Source organism: Conger conger, chromosome 11, assembly GCF_963514075.1.
Source record: "Conger conger chromosome 11, fConCon1.1, whole genome shotgun sequence".
Classification (NCBI taxonomy): Eukaryota; Metazoa; Chordata; class Actinopteri; order Anguilliformes; family Congridae; genus Conger; species Conger conger.
In genome coordinates this window covers 32606005-32628823 of record NC_083770.1, presented here as the reverse complement: position 1 = coordinate 32628823, position 22819 = coordinate 32606005, and the positions used below count along the sequence as shown (strand labels likewise).

Genomic DNA, 22819 nt, shown 5'->3' with positions numbered 1-22819 from the left:
CTTGCGATTATCTTCATTTCTAAAAAGCCTTCTTTCCTCTTTTTCACAGACAAACATGGTGCATGTATGTATCTGATTATGTTTGTATGTCTATATTATGTATATGATAATCTAAATGTGTTTGGGAATAGGCAATTGTGTCTATCAGTCTGTTTAGTTGTGTGTCTCTGTATATACAAACCAAATTGCAGTGGAATTAAAAAATTGCAAGCCCATGTTTAAAACTAAGATCCCTGTGATGGCCGACTATTTTAAAAAGTAGAAAAAGGTGAGAAAATATGTAACATTACAATAGAGGGGGAAACAATTCCCCTCTTACACCCTCCCCCCCCCCCCCCCCCCCCCCAAAATGTGTGACTTCAGATGAGTGTGGGTGTGAGGGTGGGGGAGGTCAGTAGTCATCCAGAGACAGGGTGTTGTCATAGAAGAGGTTCTGCACATCCAACATGGCCGCCAGCTCCAGTATGTGCCTTTGCAGAAGGCTGCTCTCCACTGTGTCCTGCTTGGGCAGCTGCGGGTATGAGTCGGGGAAGCTGCGGCACTCCTGCGGACACAAACAGACGGGGGCCTTTCAGGCACGGGCACCGGGCCTCTGCTCCAGTCCGGAACATTCAGACGGAAATGTGCGGAGACACGTAACAGCTACGCTACCCGGAACAGCCTGTGCAGCCTCAGCGTGGCCGAGCAGAACACAAAGCGGAGCAGCAGCAGCCGCAGGAACTCGTCGCCATAGAACTGCAGGAAGGCTTGGTCTGGGGATGGAGGGAGGGAGAGAGAGAAAACAAGGGAAAGAGTAAAAGTAGAGAGGGAGCTTCGGCTCCCATCACACATAGAGCTTACAGTTGGTACAATTTTTGTTCTTTTCGCTCTGTAGTCCAGCACATTGCATTTGAAATTAAACAATGAATGTAAGTTTAAAGTGTCCCCTGCTGTCCCCTTTAATGTGAGGGTATTTACATCAATATCGGGTGATGCGTGTAGGAATCACATCCCTTTTTATACAGCCCCCCCCCCATTTTAGGGGACCAAAAGTAATTGGATGTTTGGGTTCTGAATAGGCAGGTGTATTCAATCGCTTCCAAGGTGCTGGATTAAGAAAGCTTTCAGTATAGTCTTTATTCTTGGCTTTTGATTGCCTTTGGAGTTTGAATAAAAACAGCAAGAGAGAAAAAAACAAAAAACAGTCAGGGACATAGGCCTAACAATACGCTGACTGAAACAATCTGTACCAACTGTCCAAATACATACATATGAACTGCACGGTATGTCGATTCATGTTCTCAGAACTGCATCAGTACCTATGCTGTGTGAGCGGGTGATCATCTGGCCGATATCACTGTACACTCTGAGCAGGACCTCCTGGGCCTTCTCCCACAACCCCTGCCGCATGCTGCTCAGGCCACACACAGAGAGGAAGGCCATGAGAGGGCTGTACAGGAAGAGGGTGAAGAGGCTGCCCTGCTGCGATTGGTCTGAGAGATGGGGGGAGGTGGCGTGAGGGGGAGTGGAAAAAAATTGCATAAAAGGTGGAGGACAGCGTGGATTGGAGGTGTTCCACGTAGAGTGGTGGGAGAATGGGCGTAGCAGGAGGTGAAGGGTGGAGAAAGAGGTGGAGAAAGCAAAAGCAAGGGGGCAAGGCAAGTGGTAAAAATAACATTGTGAAAGAAAGGCGAGGGAGAGAAAAAGAGGGAGAGAAAAAGAGGGATAGGTGAAGGGATAGAATATAAGATAAAGTTAGTTACATTACTGCAACAAAAACATATTATTTGCCATAAAATAACAAAAAGAAATGTGAGTGTCAGAAGCTGTCTTTCTTGAAATTAAATGCTTGTTTGTTGAGCTGAGAATGCATACTGACGAGCTCCAGCAAATCATTACTATTATTCGCAAATTAAATGAAATAAGATTATACACTCAAGTCTCAAACTCTGGAAAATCAACCATGCCTGCCACCCAGATAGTTCTATAATCAGCATAGTACTCAATGACTGAATAGCAACTGGGAGTGGGTTATCAAGAGCAATTTTAAACAAGGAGACTTGATTAACACTATAATATGATGTTTCCTAGCTATGTCTCTGGAAACTGGAACATTCGGCCACCTATTGATTGTCAGACTGATATATTTAGGGAGGCAGCACACATTATTTTGGATATACATTTCTGTTTCTCGCCTCAGAAAGCAATATCTGAAAAAGGGTATTTAAAGCCTATCGTTCCTGACAGCAGGATTCAATTAACTCTGTGAACGCTTTGAGGCAGTTTGAAAGTGCTTGAAAGTGGATCATACCACTATCTCTCTGTCATTGCTTATATACTTCTAATAAACTTCTAAATCAACTCTTAAACAACATTGGAAATGTGTCAGATTTTCTTACATTGCTAATGGCTACTGGCTACTGAACTGAATCTTTTCCAGTCACTTAGCTAAATAATTGTTATCGTTGTATTTTAAATCTAAGGTTTGTGCATGCACATGCGCTGCTCATATCATTAACAAAATGGGAAACATCCATCAGTGAGCCCCTAAAAGCCCTGGGGCCAGAATTGAGCTTCGGTGTTCGAATATGAGGCACACACCTTGCATGCTCTTGGGGTACACTGTAGGCGAGAGCAGGCACACCAGGGGCTGTCCAAAAAGATTAGAGAAATTCTGCAGGATAAAAAAGACAATCACATTTTTACTGTCAGTGCTATTGCACCCTCAAGCACAATTCTTTCACTCAACTGCGTTAGTCGATAACTGGCTCAATAAATTAATTTTATTGGATGTACTGGGCAGAAACACTATGAGGGAGATACTATTAGCTGAAATAATCATACTGGTTTGAACATTTAACATGATATTTAAACCAATGAAGTTATAGAATTTTCTATTGTGTTCCAGCAAAATTTCACATTTAAGAAATAAGCAATACTGTTATTAGTGCATGTACCATACAATGTCAGGCACCAGAGGGCGCACTGGGACCAAATAACTGCTTTAGAGTTGGCATAACACTCAGTTTCAGTCCACAGTAAATCAATTCCAGAATTGCTCTTTTCGCATAGCTGTCATTTGCTTTGAATCAACAGAATATTGGTATTATTCTTAGTGACCTACAAAGTTTGTTTAGGAGGAACAAGAAGGATATCAATAGTATCCTCAAGAGGCAAATTTGTTGCGTGGCATCCTTAAAGTGCTGTGTGAAAAGTGAAAAATGAACATAGTTCAAGAATGATAAATATCAGCTGAGGCTTCTCACCTTGTAGGCCGAACTGTTTGAAGAGTCCACAATGACAAAGAGAGGCTTTCGAGTGAAGGGGTAGAGGTCACCTGGATGGAGACTAAGATACAGGAGCAGACCAGTCAAACGTTTGCATGCTTCAACTTTATCTGAATTAATCACACACACATTTTGCCCCCCCCCCCCCCCCCCCCCTCACCAGTGCATCTCTTTCTGTGCCTGACTCCTCTTCTGCACTGTCTCCCCATTGATCACGTCCCGGTTGGTGTTGGTAAGAACTCCTCCAAAGTCATAGGGACCTGAGGGAACACACAAAGGAGCTCACACACACTGCACACCTGTGCGCAATACCAAGACACGGCTCGTGCACAGAGACACACCATACACAAAACTCGCTCTCATACACACATAAAATGAGTTGTATGTTTGTATGAATGAGATCCATGCTTAGTAATAACAAACAGGAGAGAGTAAACCATATTTATTATTCTGATAGTTATATTGATACCTAGAATTGTAGGGTAAATGATTAACCTGGTGTAATTTCCATCTACACAATGACAGCACAGAAGGGACTTCAGTTCTCACTACCCTTCATCCCAATTCACCCACTGTGCTCTGTATGTCAAACTGTAGTTTACACACCTGTATTACTGCTAGGTGTATTAGTACTGCGTTATTACTATTAGCTGGGCATGAAGTAAATGGTAAATGGTTGGCATTTATATAGGACCTTTATCCAAATTGTTATACAATTGATGCTTCTCATTCATCTATTCATACACACACTCACACACCACACACCAACGGCGATTGGCTGCCATGCAAGGCACCAACCAGCTCTCTAGGAGAATTCTGGGGTTAGGTGTCTTGCTCAGGGACACTTCGATGCACCCAGGGCAGGATCGAACAGGCAAGACTGCCAGACGACTGCTCTTACCTCCTGAGCCAATGTAGCCCTTAATGAAGTGATCGAGTCAGGAGCTCAGAATCGCTCACTCTCATGGGGCTGGAATGATGTCACTGTTATTTCATAGTAGCAAAATCAATGTACTTTTAAGCATGACATGAGTCAATACATCAGCGAGCTGTTTATCTCATGCGAGTCAGGCAGGGGGTGAGGGGGCTGCTTTGCTGGAGTGGGCTATCAATTTGGACGGGGCCTGAAATGTCCATCTGTGTGCCAAAGGCTGCATGGCCCGCTGTCAAACGCGTCTGATTTAAGGGACCAATCGGGAGGACTTTATCAATCAGACACAAAGCAGAAGAGAGCGGGAGGAAGAGGATGAGGCATTGGGTTTTTGACATTTTGAGCACGCTGAAGAGACGCTTTTCGATACAGCCAAACGGCCTGGTCTAAATCATACCGTTATACCCCATTTATCTCCATAGTCAAACAAACTACGCTGGCCATGTTTCACTGGGAATGATAGGTAACACAAGCTGCCACATATAGAGCAGTATCCTGTTACCTTCCCTGTTCCTGTGGGTAGGGGGCAGGGGACACCCACCCATTCGGCATTGATTTAAATACTTTTTTTCTTTTTTTTAATGAAACTAGTCACTCTAGCTGATATTCCAAAATGGAGCCATCTTGAACATCATTAGGCTTGTTTCACAGACACAGATCAAGCTTAGTCCTCGATTAAATGAAGAATCTCCATTCAAAATTTAATTTAGTCTCGGACTAGACCAACAAAACAAAACATTTTGAGCATATTATTGGTGGTCAGACTGGTTTACTATGAATTATGGATTATACCCAACATGGGTAGAACATGCACAGTAAGCTTCCCGCAGAGAGGATCCAGCCAGCCACAACATGAACCTTCATGGGAGGCAACAGTGCTACAACGTGAAATGGTCTATGACATGTTAGCATTCATGAATACTTGTGAGCTCTTCAGAAGCAGAATGAGCTCATTAAACAGAATGCAGTTCAGTTGGCACTCCAGCAAGGGGATCACATGTGTAGTCACACCAGAGGCCAGAGGCAGCCAAGCAGGGCAGGTGCATGTACAGTGCACTGGCAGGCACACATGGGGGAAATGGCAGAGTGAATTACGTCAATGGTGAGAGGTGAGAGAGGCAGATGGGTGGGGTGGGACTGTACGGTACCTTCATAATCAGTTCGTCCGGTGGGGAAGACTCCAGTGGCTGACATGTAGACCAGCAGCACACTGTTGGCTGGTAGCTCCTAAAAAGCCACACACACACACACACACATAGACACACACACAGACAACTGGAGATTACAATCCACCAGGAGACTACAGTGCCACAGAAAATGTGAATCGGCAATCTTTGCCTTGTCGTACGCGAGAGTCAGAAAGCAGACACCTTGCACGTTATCAACGGTGGGTGTGTTACCAAGGCACTAGTGGTTCAATTAATTCCCCATTTTTATGAAAAACGCACTGAAAATGTATCATTTCAAAAACATTTTGGGTACACAGAACATGGTTTATATAATATGCACATTGTAGATAGCAATATTACTAATGAAGAAACAACCTAAACTGGATGTCCAATTATGTATATTTCCCATTTTAGAATACTTTCTTTTCCTTTTTTACAATTTCATTTTACTATTTTAGAATAACTGGTTTGTGTATTGTGTTGTATATAAGGTGTTTGAAGTTAATAAAAAGCGGAAAAAGTTAAGTTGCCAAGTCAGCACAATGCAGGATAGAGAGTGGGGGTGAACAGTCAGAGTGGGGGTGTTGGAATTTATGTATGTATGTAACCACAGTAACATCCCAACCCCAGGAGAGTGACGGAAGCCATATTTGAGAAATTGAGGAGAGAAGGAGAGCATCTTAGGGAGCAATCTTTCCTTTCCATAAAGGTCACAGTTATAAACAGAAGTTATTCATTCCACACCTCACAAAGTGCTTCAGTTTCTCTACAAAGAGAATCACTGCTGTAAGTAATCCATCATGTGTTAGTGAATCCTAATGCGGTGTGGCGAGCAACAGAGGCATGGGACAATTTCAGTGACGGGCACTGTCAGTTCCCCTGGCATGGCTTCTCTCTTAACCCCCCCATCCCTGTTTCTGGACTGTGTCCTAGACACAGATGGTGAGATGCAGCTATCAGAGACAGCCTAACCAAATAAGCAACATAAAATGCTGCTTCGAGTCTCACGACCAGCAGGGGGCCCCCTAATTACTCTAAAACAATAACCAAGCCTGTTCAGGGAGATCTACTGTCCTGTAGGTTTTCATTTCAACCCTAATTTGGCACACCTGGGCTTACTTAGCAGCTCAAGGAGATCTAGCTGTGGCATGTCTAGCTGCTGAATGAGGTGTGCTTTGTTAGTTTTAGAATGAAAACTTACAGTAGATCTCCAGGAACAGTGTTGGTTACCACTGTTCTAAATCTGGCAGTTGTCTGTTACCATGGAATTGCCCATATATTGCCCACTGGTGGCAATATTTGCGTCACAGGGGGTCACGCCAAGAATTACTGGTAAAGTGGGCCAGATCTGCCTGGTTAGGCCTTGGATGCTGGGGAATAGCAAGTGGGCTACGTCCTGGTTCAGAAACTTCACTGGGGCTATGCGGATATATTGGGGAATTTGGGCTTTGGTGCCAGCTGTGGCAAGTTAATGGTATTCGGGCCATGTCCTCATAGGGTTGCAGCCGCCCTGGTTTTGTTTTGCACTATAATATAGCAATAAATGACTCAATTTCATAATTCAGCTGCATGCTCCATATGCTGGTAACTCATTAAATAGCCTTAGTGACAGGTATAGCTAATTTAATGAAAATCTTGTGTGACAATGGGAGGAGCTGCATCTAATGATTGGACAGGTCATATTGAACTGTGACAGCTTCTTAGACAGCTAAGACAAATATAGATAGGAATATCTGTGAGAACATAGTATTTCACTTCTCAAATCCACACAAGTCTGTATTATTTTCTGTTACAATGTTGAGCCACTTTCTATGATATTGTATCATTAATGCAATATGTCATTTTGTACATTGTACACAGTATCAGCGGTAAGAAACTGCAGTCTAAGCATATGGTTTGTGTTCTAAACCATAATTACATAATTGTAATAATTAAATAATTTGGCAAAATAAATGTAGACTTCCCTAAAAGCAAAGGTCCAATGCAGGAAAAAACCTATTGGTTAGAGTATTTATCCTGCATATGAAGTACTGTATGTAACTGAAATAATCAGAGGGAAAGAGAGAGAGGGTGAGGGTGACAGTATGAGAGAGAGAAAGAGAGATAGAGGAGAGAGACAGAGAGATAGATAGAGAGAAAAGAGCAGCTACAGCTCGTGCTTCATAAGAGAGGGTGTGGGTGTATGAGCAGAAACACAGAAAAAAAGACAAAGCAGAACTTTCCTTGATTCTCGGAAGCCAAGCTGCCAGAAAGGCAGCTCTACAGAGGCACTGGAATAAATAGATTAAAAGGACAACCGAGTTCAGCCGTGTTTACATCGACTGAAAAGCACCTGTGGGCAGTGGAGAGAAGTGGAAGCAGGGACAGACCTTGAAGGAGGCGGACAGGAAGGAGTAGAGCTGGCTGAAGGTGGGCTTGTACAGCAGGTACTTGTGGGGGTTCTCTCTCTTGGCTGGCTTTTCACTGGGCTCCTGTAGACAAACAAAAGACTGCAGACTTCTCCATGCTGCCAACACAGGGCCCACTGAGAGAGTGCCTCATACAGGCAGGCATCTGTGTCTGTGTATACGTTTGTGTGCATGTCTGTGTGTGTGTGTGTGTGTGTGTGTGTGTAGAGGCATGCATGCATGTTTGTGTGTGTGTGTGTGTGTGTGTGTGTGTGTGTGTGTAGAGGCATGCATGCATGTTTGTGTGTGTGTGTGTGTGTGTAGAGGCATGCATGTGTGTATGTGTGTGTGTGTGTGTGTGTGCTTGTGCATGCATGTGTGTATGTGTGTGTGCGTGTGTGTGTGTGTAGGTGTCTGTGTATTTGTAGTTGCCTATGTGATACATGCATATGCACACGCCTATGTGATGGTGTTTCAGCTTGCTTGTATGTATCTGTTCTGGGCCCCAGTATTTGTTGCTCTCACTCACCAGTGTTCCTGGCTTGGTCATCTGTGTGGCCAGGTTGACAGGCTCTCTCTCTAGAGCTTGGAGCATGCGGAACATGTCTACAGTCAGCTCACTGAACTTCACCTGTGAGAGAGTTCAACACAGAGGAAATGCTATCATTGATGCAGTTTCCCTTACACACGGTTTTCTACATTGCGCTTCATTGCAGTTTTAGGACACAGAATTGTGTTAAATGTCAAGTTGGATTCACAAGTTTTGTGTGTGACTGATGAACATATTGCAGTCTTGTCATTTCCTACTTCCTGCTGTCTATCAGTGTGTACACACAGTGCTCTACCTGATTGTTGCAATTGCCAATGACGAGCGCATCTGACAGCGTGAGCTGGCCAACCACCATGCCCTGCTCCAGCTGGGGCACGCCTCCCTCCTGCAGCCGATTGGATGTGATCACCACAGCGTTTTCATCATTCAGCACTATCACAGGATCCGCCTACATTCACACGCATACACAAACACACATGCAAAGAAGAGAAAGAGGAATGACTACAGTACCTGACATACAAGGCAAGCTTACAGATATATTCTGCCAAATGTTTATTTAGTGTAGGCCAGAGGAAGCCAAGGATGACATTATCTGTTACTGGATTTCACACCAAATTCTGCTCTTAATTATTTAATTAGTCCAGGACCAATAGAATCTAGAGACTAGAGACGTAGTAGAAGTTCAGTGGCGAAGATCTCACCTCCACAAATGCTGCAACTTCCTGCAGAACCAGGTTCCATTCCAGCTGGTCCTCTGTGTTAAAGCGCTGAGTATAGTCCTCAATCTCCTCTGACAGTTCCTTTGCACACACACACACACACACATACACACACACACACAAGCAAACACACATACACAGGAACAGGACAAAGAGAGAGAGATATCACCTCAAACTTTCAAATCTTAAAAAAGGATTTGAATCAAATAAGGGCTAGACCATCAACATTTCACGTCCTGCTCCTTACATTACATGGTATAACAATACAACAGCCAAAAAAAAAACAACAATATCTATACAAGTAACAATATCTATACAATCTATACATAAGTGCCATTACAGTCTAAGGCTAATCATGGTGGTGAGTTAGGGAGGGAAAGGTGTAGCCTGAAGAGATGAGTCTTCAGTCTGCGCTTGAAGGAGGTCAGAGACTCTGCTGTTCTGACATCCACCGGGAGGTCATTCCACCACCGTGGGACCAGGACAGACAGCAGTCGTGAGCGGGAAGTGCAGGTGTGGCGAGGGGGAGGTGCCAGACGGCACGAAGTGGCAGAACGGAGGGGGTCTTGTTGGTGTATAGGTCTTGATAAGGGATTGAATATATACAGGGGCTGATCCCTTTACTGCCTGGTATGCGAGCACCAAAGTTTTAAATTTCATGCGAGCCATAACAGGCAGCCAGTGGAGGTTGCTGAGCAGGGGGGTGACATGTGAATGTCTGGGAACATTGAATACCAGACTTACCTTCACCAAGACTTTGACCAGGTCCATCTTATTCAGCAGCAGACAGACCACGATGTAGCGGGCATAGTACCGCAGCTTCTTCACCACCAGCTCCGGCCTGAGAGAGGAGAGGAAGAGGGGAAGAGCAGGAAGACAAAGAAAAAGGGGATAAGAGGCAATGGGGGAGGGGAGGAGAGGAAAAAAGAGAGTTCAGGAGAGAGAAAGGAAGGGTAAGCGAGCCAGAGATGCCAGGGGGATAGAAGAAGAAAGTAGCACAAGAGGAGTCCAAGATCGGAGAGGGAAGAAGATAGAGAGGACCGAGAAAGAAGGGAAGGGAGAAAAGGAAGGGGGGAAAGGGGAGGAGAGGCAAAGAAAGAGAGAGGAAGAGGTTGACAGATGGCACAAAACACAGAAATCCCAGAATCGTATTTCCATGAAACAGGGGTCCATGTGAATCTGGCCAGCATGGCACCAAGACTACTTCAGCCAGCCAATGGGCATGTGTCAGACTCCAGAAACGCATTGGCACAGCAGGGGAGTAGCAGTAAGGGCATCATGTGGTAGAGTGCTTAGGGTGTAGAACTATATTTGAGAACTGATGTGGGTTCCAGTAACAACCCAGCTGAGCACATTTTTACAGACCATGCAAGTTTCTAAGCATTCTCACCCTGGAAGAGGACAAAGGCATCTGAAAAAGCAAAGAAAACATAATAATCATAGTAATATATTCTCCCTATTTAACTCACCTCTCCCACCACTTAACTCCATCGCTTCCAGCATTTTAAATGTACAACAATAACAATACATTAAAATATATAACACATTACAATAAATACATAATAACCACGTATCACTATCAGAGGTTGTTGTGTTTGATGCTGGAAATACAGCTATTTGACCAGCTGCAACTCATAATATACTGCAAAGGGAGATGAGGAAAATTAACTTTGATTTAAACTTAATAAATCAGTACATAGCCATATATGAATCGCCTCCATGAGGTTGAGGGTTCAATCCCCCACCATGACACTTCCTGCCCCATGATCCCATTGCTATATCTAACTGTACTGTACTTTCCCCTGTAAATAAAGAAGAAAAGAGGGTGGACTGCCCACTCTCCCTTAGGACGGGAGATCCTATTGTCCCTAGTAAAGCATCGGATCTGCATAGGCATTGTATTGATGTGCTGTACATAACTATGCAAAGGGCTGGTGCTTTAGCTGGATATGCCGCACTTGATGACTCCACAAATAAAACTTTTTAAAAATGATGTTGCCATGCCAAAACAACTCTTGTACTCTTTGACAAAAAGTGAACTACTGTATGAATAGCTCATTCAATGTATTACACACCAGGCTGAAATGAAACATGAGATTAATTACCAGGCTGGAAAGTCAATGATGGGGCACAGGAGAGATGTTAATGCTGTAATTGCAGTCTGATTACTGACCAGACCCGGGGCAAATACGTAATTGTTCTGGATTCAAATGCTTTTCTACACTTGTAGTGGAACCAATGAAATACTGCAGAAAGTGCAAACCCCATCTTCTGGTCCTCCTGGTTGGCTCAATTGCTCTAGGAAAGATCAGTCATGCACAGAAAAGTATTTGAATCCAAAACAATGATGTATTTCACCCAGGTCTGTTATGTATAGGGCATCAGTAATAGGGCGTCAGTAGCCTGCGTAGAACAGACCTTTAGGCCCTGACACACAATAGTAATGCTCTAGTGCTCTAGAGAAAGAGGGGAGGTGGGCATGGGCACACCTGGGGCTCACCTGTCCTCCTTATTGACCTGGTAATAGTAGGACCTCTGTCGAATGGCCGAGTAGAAGGAGAACGCTTCATTCAGGTAGCTGGTTTCAGAAGTGCGTAAACTGAAACAAACGTGATGGGAAATTTCTAGAATTCATAAGAGGGGCGGAACAACAGCACAGTTGCCCGGAACATGCTAGATGAGCATATGTTGCCTTACTAGTAATGGTAGTAGAGCTGTCCAATTTTGGAAGCCACCTCCCCAATCTGCCACCTCTTCAGGCCATACCGGTTATCTAGCACCTGTCTGTGAACAGAAATAGATACTCAGGGATGTCACAGTAAATATAAATCAAAATACACTCACAAATAATCCCCCAGGCCCTTTTTCACAAGTAGCATAGCTTTCTGTGAGGAAACATCCAGAAGCACTGCCTTTCACGGATGGAGTAGTGCAGGGCTATTCCAGGTTGGAAGTAAAGTGTTTTTTTGTGCTTACTCACTTCTTCCAGAGATCAGCAAAGGCAATGAGAATTGTTTTTGAATGGTCAACCTCAACAGCACTGGGCTCTCTCATCACCAATACAGAATCAGCACTGCCTCTTGACGACTGGGCAAATGAAAATGTAACTAAGCATGATATTAGTGAGGTCACTTACAGGAAAACAGTACCCTGCTGTAGAATCCAGCTATGCCCGCTCAAAAATTGAACTGGTAAAACTGGTCATATGCTGATCTAGCTGGGTATGAGCTGGTCAACCAGCTAGTGCTGGTAGCTTGTCTGTTTCAAAACAGAGCTTGAGATGGTCAAACCATGTAAAGTCAGGAGCTGGTCTGAAACCATGTTTGAGCTGTTTTTTCATCAGGGAAATAGCGTAACGATAGATCAAAATAACATTGTGAAAATAGCATTTGTGTTGGAGGATAAAACACAGCAGGTCATGAGGTGGAAAACACAGAAGGGCCGTTACACAACGAGAGGATTAGTGCGACTGTTTTTTAATCGCTGCGACTTCAGCAGGGATTATCACAGTGATCTCGGCACCTGTGCTGCTGCTGAAACTTCCAGAGTTTGGTGTAGACATCAAAGGTGCGGCCAAAGTAGGACTGCCACTGCTTGTGTCCGTACTGCGGAAGATCCCTGTGAGAGAACAGCAAAACTGATACTCAGATGGACACAACAAGCCAAGCCAACCTGCACTGCAAAAACAAACAAAAAGGTGATCTGAACAAGTATTTTAGTCTTATATCTTAAAAAAAAGACTTCAAATCTTACTTCCATTACTTTATGCTAAATAAGACAAAAATATAGGCAATGAGGTAAGACAGTCTGACTCCTTTCAAGATTTGCCAATGGAGTAAGAAAGTTTCACTTGACAAGCAAACAGAAATTTAAAACAAGCAAATATTTCTACTTCAAAGAAGAATTTTTCTTTTTTTTTGTCATTTTGTGTCATTACAAGACCAAAACACTTGTTAAGACAGACGTGTGTGGTGCGAGCACACTGCTGAGTGCTCTCAGCTTAAAGATTAATGAAAGCCACGGACAGGCCACACCAGTGCACCTCAGGTTCCCCTCAGACAGCGAGGAACGGGGTTACATAACCACAGTACATAGTCCTTTTCAATAAAACATAATGGAAGTTCTTATTTTGGGTCCTTGTCCCGAGAGGCCTCTGCAATATGTTGCTAGGAATAGTCCCCCCCATAAAGCCAGTGTCCACCCCCTGCAGGGCATCAGAGTGGAAGGGGCAAAGCAATAATGTCACACTTTCTCCCTTCCCCATCGAGGGCAAAAACAATAAACTAAAATACATAAAACAAGCCAACTCCAGCTGTTCAGCTTGTCCAGTCAGGTTAGTTTCCTTTGATTCAGATACACACCAGCTCTCCTCGGAGTGTACTCCCGGTCTTGGCCCTGTACCTGGAGAGGAGCACACCTTTAGGCACCTGGGCCGATTAGTTACCCCAACCCAGGTGTGTGTGCTCTCTCCACCGGCAGGCGTGACCGAGACGGATACATTCTCCACCGAACTCCACGCCACACAAAGGCCCTTTTATACCCCAGCGACAGAGCGTCACGGCAACATCTGGTTTATACTCTGGGCGACTGGAGTGTGTTTATATATTTAGACTGTAAACAATGACCACAGTCTACGTCGGGCGACTGTAGAATTTTCACAAACGTTCAACAATTCAGGTGAGCGACACTTTGTCACTGAACTATAAACTGGCCTTAAAAATAATAATAGCATTTTTATATGCAATTGTCCTCAGTCAGAATAAATCATTTGCCCTTTGTCATATCAAATTGTAAAATTCACCCCCCCCCCCCCCCATTGAAAATAGTGCATTGAAGCAAGCAGTCTGTCCTCACTGGGTGAATATAGAGAGAGCCGCTATCTGCAGCGGCTTGGGGGAAGATGACGTAATGGAAGTTACTGATGGACAGCTCAGGGCGGAAAGCCAGCCTGCTGGAAAGGTAGTGAGTTAGGTAGCGGGAGTGTATTTTTTCCTTCTTCTTCCTTTCCCTTTTTTTGAAATGCTTCAGGCTCTCCTGTTATCAGCTGGTAGTTGCCATGGCTACACATCTGGAGGCTGCAAAGACACGCGCAGCACTGGCTGCAGTAGAGAACAAGTAACACACACACAAATATATGCACACAGACACAGACACACACACACACACAAATACATGCACACAGACACACACACACACACACACACACACACACAAATATATGCACACAGACACAGACACACACACACACACACACAAATACATGCACACAGACACACACACACACACACAAATACATGCACAAAGACACACACACACACAAATACATGCACACAGACAGACACACACACACACACACAAATATATGCACACAGACACAGACACACACACACACACAAATACATGCACACAGACACACACACACACACATACAAATACATGCACAAAGACACACACACACACAAATACATGCACACAGACAGACACACACACACACACACACAAATACATGCACACAGACACACACACACACACACACACACAAATACATGCACACAGACACACACACACACACACACACACAAATACATGCACACAGACACACACACACACACACACACACACATACATGTACACTCATACACATATGTACACAAACACAAATTATTTCTGTTACCAAGTGCACAAAAGAGCAGACTTACAAACTGCGGATTTTTATTTTATTATTGCTGTTTGATTTTAAGAAATAAAAAATCTAATCTTTCCATAATGTGTCCGGATCAGAGAGCCAGAGACGGTCAGGTGCAGTCGTCCAGCACTGGCTGCAGCGTCTCCTGCCCTCCACACATTAAAAGGCTCATTCAGGCCACCGGCCTCCCGCTGAGACCAAAACCCGCTTTCCAAACCGCTGACAAGAGCGCCTGCCGTTTCACAAATGACCAGATGTTTTGTTCTAGTGTGGCCGCACGTGAACCGCCATGCCAGCACACGGAGACACACACGCATTAACGCTCGCCCGGGGCTTTCCTGATGGTTTCCTCGTGGTCTCTTAAACTTTCCCAGGCCCACCCCTCATGCAGTAAAAATGAAGTTTTAAACCGCGTCGAGTGGGCAGCGTTAGCCCTACCCCACCCCACTGTACCCTCCTCTCTCTCCCTCACCTGTCAACTCTCCCACTGCTCACCATCACAGAAAGCAAAGTGGCACCGCAGAAGAAGCAATGGAGACCTATCCGGCTTTACTACACGCTGGATGGCTAATCACAGCTAACATGTAGCCTGTCTGTGTCGCTTCTCCGGTGTCATATTTACGACATCTTTATAACCTACATGAACTGAACTGCCGGGTAAGATTTATTTTAAGACAAGGCTGCCAAGGAAACACAATGCACAAGGACAGCAAGCACACAATACAAGTAGACAATGCAAGAAAAAGCCTGCCTTTGGGTATTCAATTAAATAAATATGAGCCAACGTCTCATATGAGGAATTAATGGGAGACTGCATAAACGACTCAGAACATCGTTAAATGACCTTTGGTTAGATGCAGCAAATGGGGATATTGTCGTCATCCCACAATGCACTGCTCCAGAGTCAATGCTTTGGTCAGAAAGGGAGTACATCTTGAGGGTATTAATCCTGTCAGCAGAGCTGGAAAATTAATGGTGCATGGAACAACATTAAATCTCGACCCATGATCCTCCTCATGACCTTGCCAGACAGCAAGGGCACTGGGGTGAGGGGTTGATTTTACCACCCGCCCACTGCATGTCGGTGTGTGTGTGTGCTTCTGTATGCGTGTGTATGTGTGTGTGCTTCTGTATGTATGTGTGTGTGCTTCAGTATGTCTGTGTGTGTGCAAGTCTGTGTGTGTGTGTGTGTTGTGTGTGCATTTGTGTGTGTGTGCTTCTGTATGTGTGTGTGTGTGTGCTTCTGTATGAGTGTGTGTGTGTGTGTGCTTCTGCATGTGTGTGTATGTGTGTTTGTGCTTCTACGTGTGTGTGCGCATGTCTGTGTGTGTGTGTTGTGCGTGCATCTGTGTGTGTGTGCTTCTGTGTGTATGTGTGTGCCTCTGCGTGAGTGAATGTGTTTGTGTGTGTGTGTGTGTGTTACGGTGTGACTGTGTGTGCTTCTGTATGTGTGTGTGTGTGTGTCTGTGTGTGTGTGCATATGGGTGTGCTTGTGTGTGTGCCTATGCACATGTCGCTGTGTAGCACTGCTATTGCTACAAATGACACCGTACTAAACAGCCTTGTCGGGTTGAATTGACAAGTGGAATGTTCACACACATTCTCTCACCCAGACATTCCAGAGGAAACACACAGACCTCAAGATCTGAATCAGCTCCAGCAACAGATAGCAAATGTAATCAGTGTCACACATGCAAGCAGTTGTGTGCTGACAGCTACAAGATAGGAATACCCTCACAGATTCAATCAGATAAAACATACACAAACACACCAGCACACACACAAAGCACACACACACATTTGTGCAGTGTGCAAGTGCATATACATACACATGGACACACACACACACACACACACACACAGCAGTGTGTCAGCTATTCTCTACCTCACAGCTGAGTGAGCCAATAGGCCTTTTTGGACGGTAAGCAGTGGGCAGTCAGACAATATTTCTGTCGAGGAGAAACTCTTTACTCAGCACAATAAATGCACGTGCACACACACAAGCACAAACATGCGTACACACACACACACACACACACACACAGGCACGCAAGAGCCTCCTGTTTTCAATTAGTGCTCATAGGCCAGCTTCCAGCTCCACAGAGCGTTTCTGAGAACACACTTCCCCCACAGCCCCAGAGAACCAGGCCTGTGGAGGACGCAGGGAGGGGGGGAAGGGCCCTCAGAACAGCCTGCCTGCTTCCTGACAGCATGGTCATGTGGCCCCTACTCGCAAGTGAAGAGTGAGGCTTCACAACCCCTAAACGGGCACAGCCTTCAATGGCGTATTGACATAAAGCGTTAAGCATTTTGCCGTTAGGACCCCTGCTTTATGATTGGGTCATATTTTTGTGATGGTCACATGCTTTTGTTATGGTTCATAAGAGATGGGTAGAACACCACCCGTTGTGGGGTTGGGGAAACCTAGATTTTACTACACAATGTATAAGTTGTGGTATGGTAAATAATGATATAATGAACATTAAAGTAAATATTCATCAGTAAAAATCGCCACAATGTAAATGGTCAGTTTTACAGTAAATTCAACAAGATAGGATGCTGGATCATAAGATCAAAGCCTTTCAGATTCAAGTCAGTGAAGAAACTGTCACACATAAAATCTGACCATTGGTTTTATTTCTAGTCCTGACCCTGAAGTCACCAGTGCTGGAGCCACAGTGCATTACATAAGAGCCAGAGTGCCGGGGGTGACAGTGGGTAGAAGCCCTGGCTTCAGCACTTTCCCCCCCTCACAGAACACCAGGGAGGAAGCCGGCGATAAGCCACCGTGTGAAAGGCAGTTCCAGAAAAAAAAACTGCAAAGGAGAAAAGTTTCACTTTGAAGTGCAGAGCCTCATTTGCAGCTGCACTGGAGGCCTTTACGCTCCCAGCATGCCGAGCGTGAGACAGTGAGTGCTCAAAGCCCCCCTCGCGGCTCCGTCAGCCCTGCTGTGGTGTAATGACACAAAACGGGATTCATAGATAAACTGTGATTACACCACTCTAGTCAGACAGACACACACCCACGCCAAACTCAGCCTCTCTCTCCTCTCATGCACACGCACGGATGTGAGCGCACTCACATACACACACACACATAGACAAATACACCCACCCACCCATACACACACACACACACACACACACACACACACAGACAAATACACCCACCCACCCATACACACACACAGACAAATACACTCACTCATACACACACAGACAGACACATAGAGACATACACACAGACAAATACACCCACCCACCCATACACGCACACAGACACACATACACACACACACACACACACACACACAGACAAATACACCCACCCACACACACATAGACCCACACGCACACACACACACAGACAAATACACCCACCCACCCATACACACACACAGAAAAATACACTCACCCATACACACACAGACACACACATAGACACATACACACAGACAAATACACCCACCCATACACGCACACACGCACACACACACAGACAAACACACCCACCCACACGCCAAACTCAGCCTCTCTCTCCTCTCATGCACATGCACGGATGTGAGCGCACTCACATACACACACACACATAGACAAATACACCCACCCACCCATACACACACATACACACACACACACAGACAAATACATCCACCCACCCATACACACACACACAGACATACACAGACACACACGCGCACACACACACACACACAGACAAATACACCCACCCATACACACACATAGATACACGCGCACACACACACACAGACACATAGACAGGCACACAAACGCACACAGACACACAGTTGTAGACATCTTGCACACTGATATATAATTCACCGTCAATAAGACAACCATTCATCCACTAATAAATCTACTTCAGTCAATATAAAATGCCTTATCTGACTGCAACTATGGAAATAAAGGTCAAACATATAATCCTGTTTTCTCAATGCCATCTTTCTCAGCCAACAACATCAGACTCCCAAGACAGCACAGCAAGGTAGAAGGGAACACTTCCACTATGTAGAATCTCTGACATTACAGAGGGAGTAATGAACCAGCAAATTCCCGCTGTGGAGAATACCAATACAGTGTGCTTCACGGCTGTGGCTACACACCAAGGGATGGAGAATGAGAGAGAGGAAGAGAGAGAGGGGGAGAGAGAGAGAGAGAGAGAGAGAGAGAGAGAGAGAGAGAGAGAGATACAGCCTACAGCAACTGACATACAATGACTATAAATAGAATTCAGCTAAAAATGACTGGTTAACTCAAAAATTCGGCCATGATGTAATGATGGACCTCAGGCTGACTATCTATTCATCCACACTTAATGCACGGACACAGTGTAACACCCAGTTCCTAAGCCCATTTAGTCTTTCCATGTACATCTGTCAAACCTGGCATAACTGACCACACCTCAACTGATGTGCCATAAGAAATTCACAATGAACCCTACAATATGTCCCATGTCCAGTCACCTTACAAACGGAGACCTAAAATGGCTCAATTCTGTGGTAAGCGAATGGTACCAGAAACACCTATTTGCAGAAACCACGTTTCAACTAAAAATAAGTATATAACATGTATTTCATTCTGCTACATAGTGAGAAGCCAAATCAACTCATTTGCTTCTGTGTTTTTGCATCTGAGCACTTGGTTTGAGTGTAAAAAAACAGACAGAAAAATGAGTGCTCTCACCTCAGGCCATTGAAGAGTTGCTTGGACTTGTCCAGCAGGTAGCAGAAGTCAGTGACGGTCTTTCTCTCACTCAGCGGAATATCATCCTCAGCTCCTACCCCGGTCATCCCTTCTGATTCTGTACACTTACTTCTGAAACACACACACACCTGATTATACTAACCTCATTTTGTAATATTCATTAGTAAATTATCATGAAGCAGAATCACTGTACACAGTAAACATAGTTAGAATGGCACATTTTATGTACTGTCATATGCAAAAATTTGCACAAAAAAATGCACCCATTATCAAAAAGCCTTTCGATCACGTACAGATTCATTGTAACAGACATTTAAACCAAAATTTTGCACCCCACTGTACACTGCACTGATTCAGGGAATATCTCAAACATTACACAAGATTTCTGAATATGCATTATTTAACCAATGAATAAAAACATGAAATAACTTAACTGTACCAGAAATTAGAAGTGAAGAAGTTGTAACATTTGCAAGTGATGTTGTGAGGGAGGGTGGTCCAGTGTGAGATGGTTAAACAGGGTGGACACAATGTGGGTAAAAGGATATACTGTAGGAAGAAGGAGGAGGATCCAGAGAGGGAGACAGAGAGAGGGATAGAAAGGGGGGCTCTAATCCAATAAATCCAATCGATATGATTGTCTCAGAGCAATTCCTCCTCTTTTTTGGCATAAATAAATTATTCAGGCAGTGCTGGTCTTGCATGGGGCCTTGGTGTCTCCACACTAAAATCAGCACAGTGGCTGTGATGCACAGAGGCAGCTGAAGATAGTGATAGAGAGAGAGAGAGAGAGAGAGAGAGAGGAGGACGAAGCCGTCTGTCATCCAAATGACACGGGGACCAGGTTGGGTGGCTGCGGGCCAGTCCCCCAGAGAGGGCAGGCCAGCACACATGGCATCTCTGTGGCAGAGCTGAGAGATGCACACACTGGTTCTGTGCCACGGAGATTTACACCCGGGCCACCAATGGGTCTGGGTCTGCAATGGAGCCACCAAGCCCCATGCTTAGTTCAATCGCTATCCTTCATTTCTCCAGCACACTGGAACAACAGACAAGAAGCATCCTTAATGGGGCTCCAGAGGATTTCGGGTCCAGTGGGGAGAGAGGAATGATGGAGAGAGAGAAGAAGAAGGGAGGGGGGAGTTGGATTTCAGAAAGAACTTTACTTCATCATACATTTAACTGTCACAACAATAACAGGGGAGAAACCGCTTAACATAAAACACTCCATCTACATGTAGCCAATCACCAGCACCAAAGGGGAAATGACAATACGCCACAGCCTCATTTATAGTAGCATAGGCATGTGCACAAATAACCTTTCATACGCCATATCTTTCAAACACCATCATCTTCTCATATTGTTTGCTTGGTTATAATGCTTATAATCAGCTTTTATCATAACCTGGAATTGCATAATTCAATCGTGATCCCATTTTCTGATGTCTTAGCCTTCCTGGTTTTATATATATATATGTATTGTCATTTTAACCTGTCCCAGAATGAAGGTGAGAGACACAAAGGAGGACATAAAATTAAGAGAGACAATCTGCTTGCATTTATTTATGACGGTGTTTCATTTTCTTGTTTGTTATGTGTGCGTGTGTGTGAGAGAGAGAGAGAGAGAGAGAGAGAGAGAGATAGAGAATCAGAGAGTGAGAGAGAGATAGAGAATCAGAGAGTGAGAGAGAGATAGAGAATCAGAGAGAGAGAGAGAGAGAGAGAGAGAGAGCTTATGCAAGGCCAATAGGCCCAAGGCAGAGTAAGTGCTGCTCAGCTGTTAAATCATTCCAACTGAAGAAGGACAGAAGGAGAGAGGAGTTACCACACACACACACACACACGCGCGCACACACGCACACACGCACACACACACACGCACACACGCACACACACACACACACACACACATGCACACACACACATATTAAAATACAAGTGCCCCCCCCACACACACACACACACACACAAACACATATTAAAACACAAGTGCCCACACACACACACACACACACACACACACATTAAAACACAAGTGCCCACACACACACACAAACACACATTAAAACACAAGTGCCCACACACACACACACACACACACACACACACACATTAAAGCACAGGTGCCCACACACACACATTAAAGCACACAGTCAATCCCTGACAAATAGATACAAATAAAGATGTAGTGGCACGTACATTGACCATATGGTGGTGCAAAAGCTGAAAGGTACAGCATGATTTACGAAATATTCATAAATATTCAAAATACTGAAAATCAACTAAACACTTCACAGCCAGGGCTATAGCCTCAGATTTGTGGACCTGACAGCATCTGCAATAAAATGGTAAAATACACAGTAGCTTGAAGAGGCACATTTAACATCCATAACTTAAGTGTTTCCAGCAGAAAGTGTCCCTGAGAGCTGTAATCTAGATCTCTTATCTGAATCTAAATTTGAAGACAACATTAACAGAGAGTGACAACAACCGTAACAACTTGGTCAGCACTCTGTCAGCAATTTGATTATGCTATTTTATAGCGCATTCAAAATCTCATTTTACACCGCAGTAATCCATACCACACAAACTCACTCATGTGTGTTAAAAAGAAAGGGGGCTCATTCAATGAATGCACACACCGTGAGGGCGTTCTGTACCACGCAAATACACGTTTGAGCATGAGCTATGTATATCTTTAGCCTGCTATGACCAGGCGTTTATAGTTTATAGCCATGTGACACAGTCGGTTTAGTTCAGCCGGGGTTAATGTACAGCAATAGGAATAAGCTAGCCTGCCTTCAGGGATCCATTGTGCTGACTCCCTACAATTATAATGGAAGATATGCGTCTCCTCCAATTGGTGTAATGTCACATGCTTCGAAACGTGTCTCTCCCAAATCAACAATTGCAATGAGTGTTGCTGCGTTGAGTATGATGATCCGTTCCAAATTGAGGAGAAAATCATTTTAAAAAATAGGATAATTTTGTTTATGGTGTCATTTCATGCACGTAGATGCCAAATGAAAATATGAATTTGAATGAAATGTTGTGTGTGTGTGTGTGTGTGTGTGTGTGTGTGTGTGTGTGTGTGTGTGTGTGTGTGTGTGTGTGTGTGTGTGTGTGTGGAGAATCAGAAAGGATGACCAGGGCAAGAGACAAGGAAGACATTCTGCTTTCCAAAAGGTTTCTCTAGGTTGGCCTGCACTGACCATCAGAAAGCTTCTAGCTCTTTTTCATAGGGCTGACCCTCTACAAGATGCTTTCTATAAAAGTGGAGCAGTGTGAGTTTTCCATCATCTCACTTGACGGGTCAAAAAGATAAGGAAGGATCAGTCACAGCTTCACTGCTCTTTGACTGTCAAAAAGACCAAGACAGAATCCAA

The 22819-nt window shown here is 44.4% G+C and overlaps 1 protein-coding gene across 2 annotated transcripts in view; it reads right to left on the bottom strand.

The window, feature by feature from the left end:
• Positions 1–359: 359 nt before the first annotated feature.
• Positions 360–22819, bottom strand: part of LOC133141081 (protein SCAI-like) — a 31464-nt gene continuing 9004 nt past the window's right edge. The window contains exons 3-19 of one of the 2 annotated variants that reach the window (XM_061261461.1): positions 19413–19544; positions 12545–12640; positions 11720–11806; positions 11523–11621; positions 10413–10433; positions 9767–9863; positions 9005–9103; positions 8599–8751; positions 8283–8384; positions 7736–7837; positions 5346–5424; positions 3427–3526; positions 3246–3327; positions 2581–2653; positions 1299–1472; positions 652–752; positions 360–544 (exon numbers count right to left, since the gene is read on the bottom strand). In XM_061261461.1, the coding sequence (XP_061117445.1) occupies positions 392–544; positions 652–752; positions 1299–1472; positions 2581–2653; positions 3246–3327; positions 3427–3526; positions 5346–5424; positions 7736–7837; positions 8283–8384; positions 8599–8751; positions 9005–9103; positions 9767–9863; positions 10413–10433; positions 11523–11621; positions 11720–11806; positions 12545–12640; positions 19413–19519 (1725 nt within the window). In that variant the 5' untranslated portion in view covers positions 19520–19544 and the 3' untranslated portion in view covers positions 360–391. The remainder of the gene's footprint in view (positions 545–651; positions 753–1298; positions 1473–2580; positions 2654–3245; positions 3328–3426; positions 3527–5345; positions 5425–7735; positions 7838–8282; positions 8385–8598; positions 8752–9004; positions 9104–9766; positions 9864–10412; positions 10434–11522; positions 11622–11719; positions 11807–12544; positions 12641–19412; positions 19545–22819) is intronic. The other variant, XM_061261462.1, reaches the window with a different exon arrangement.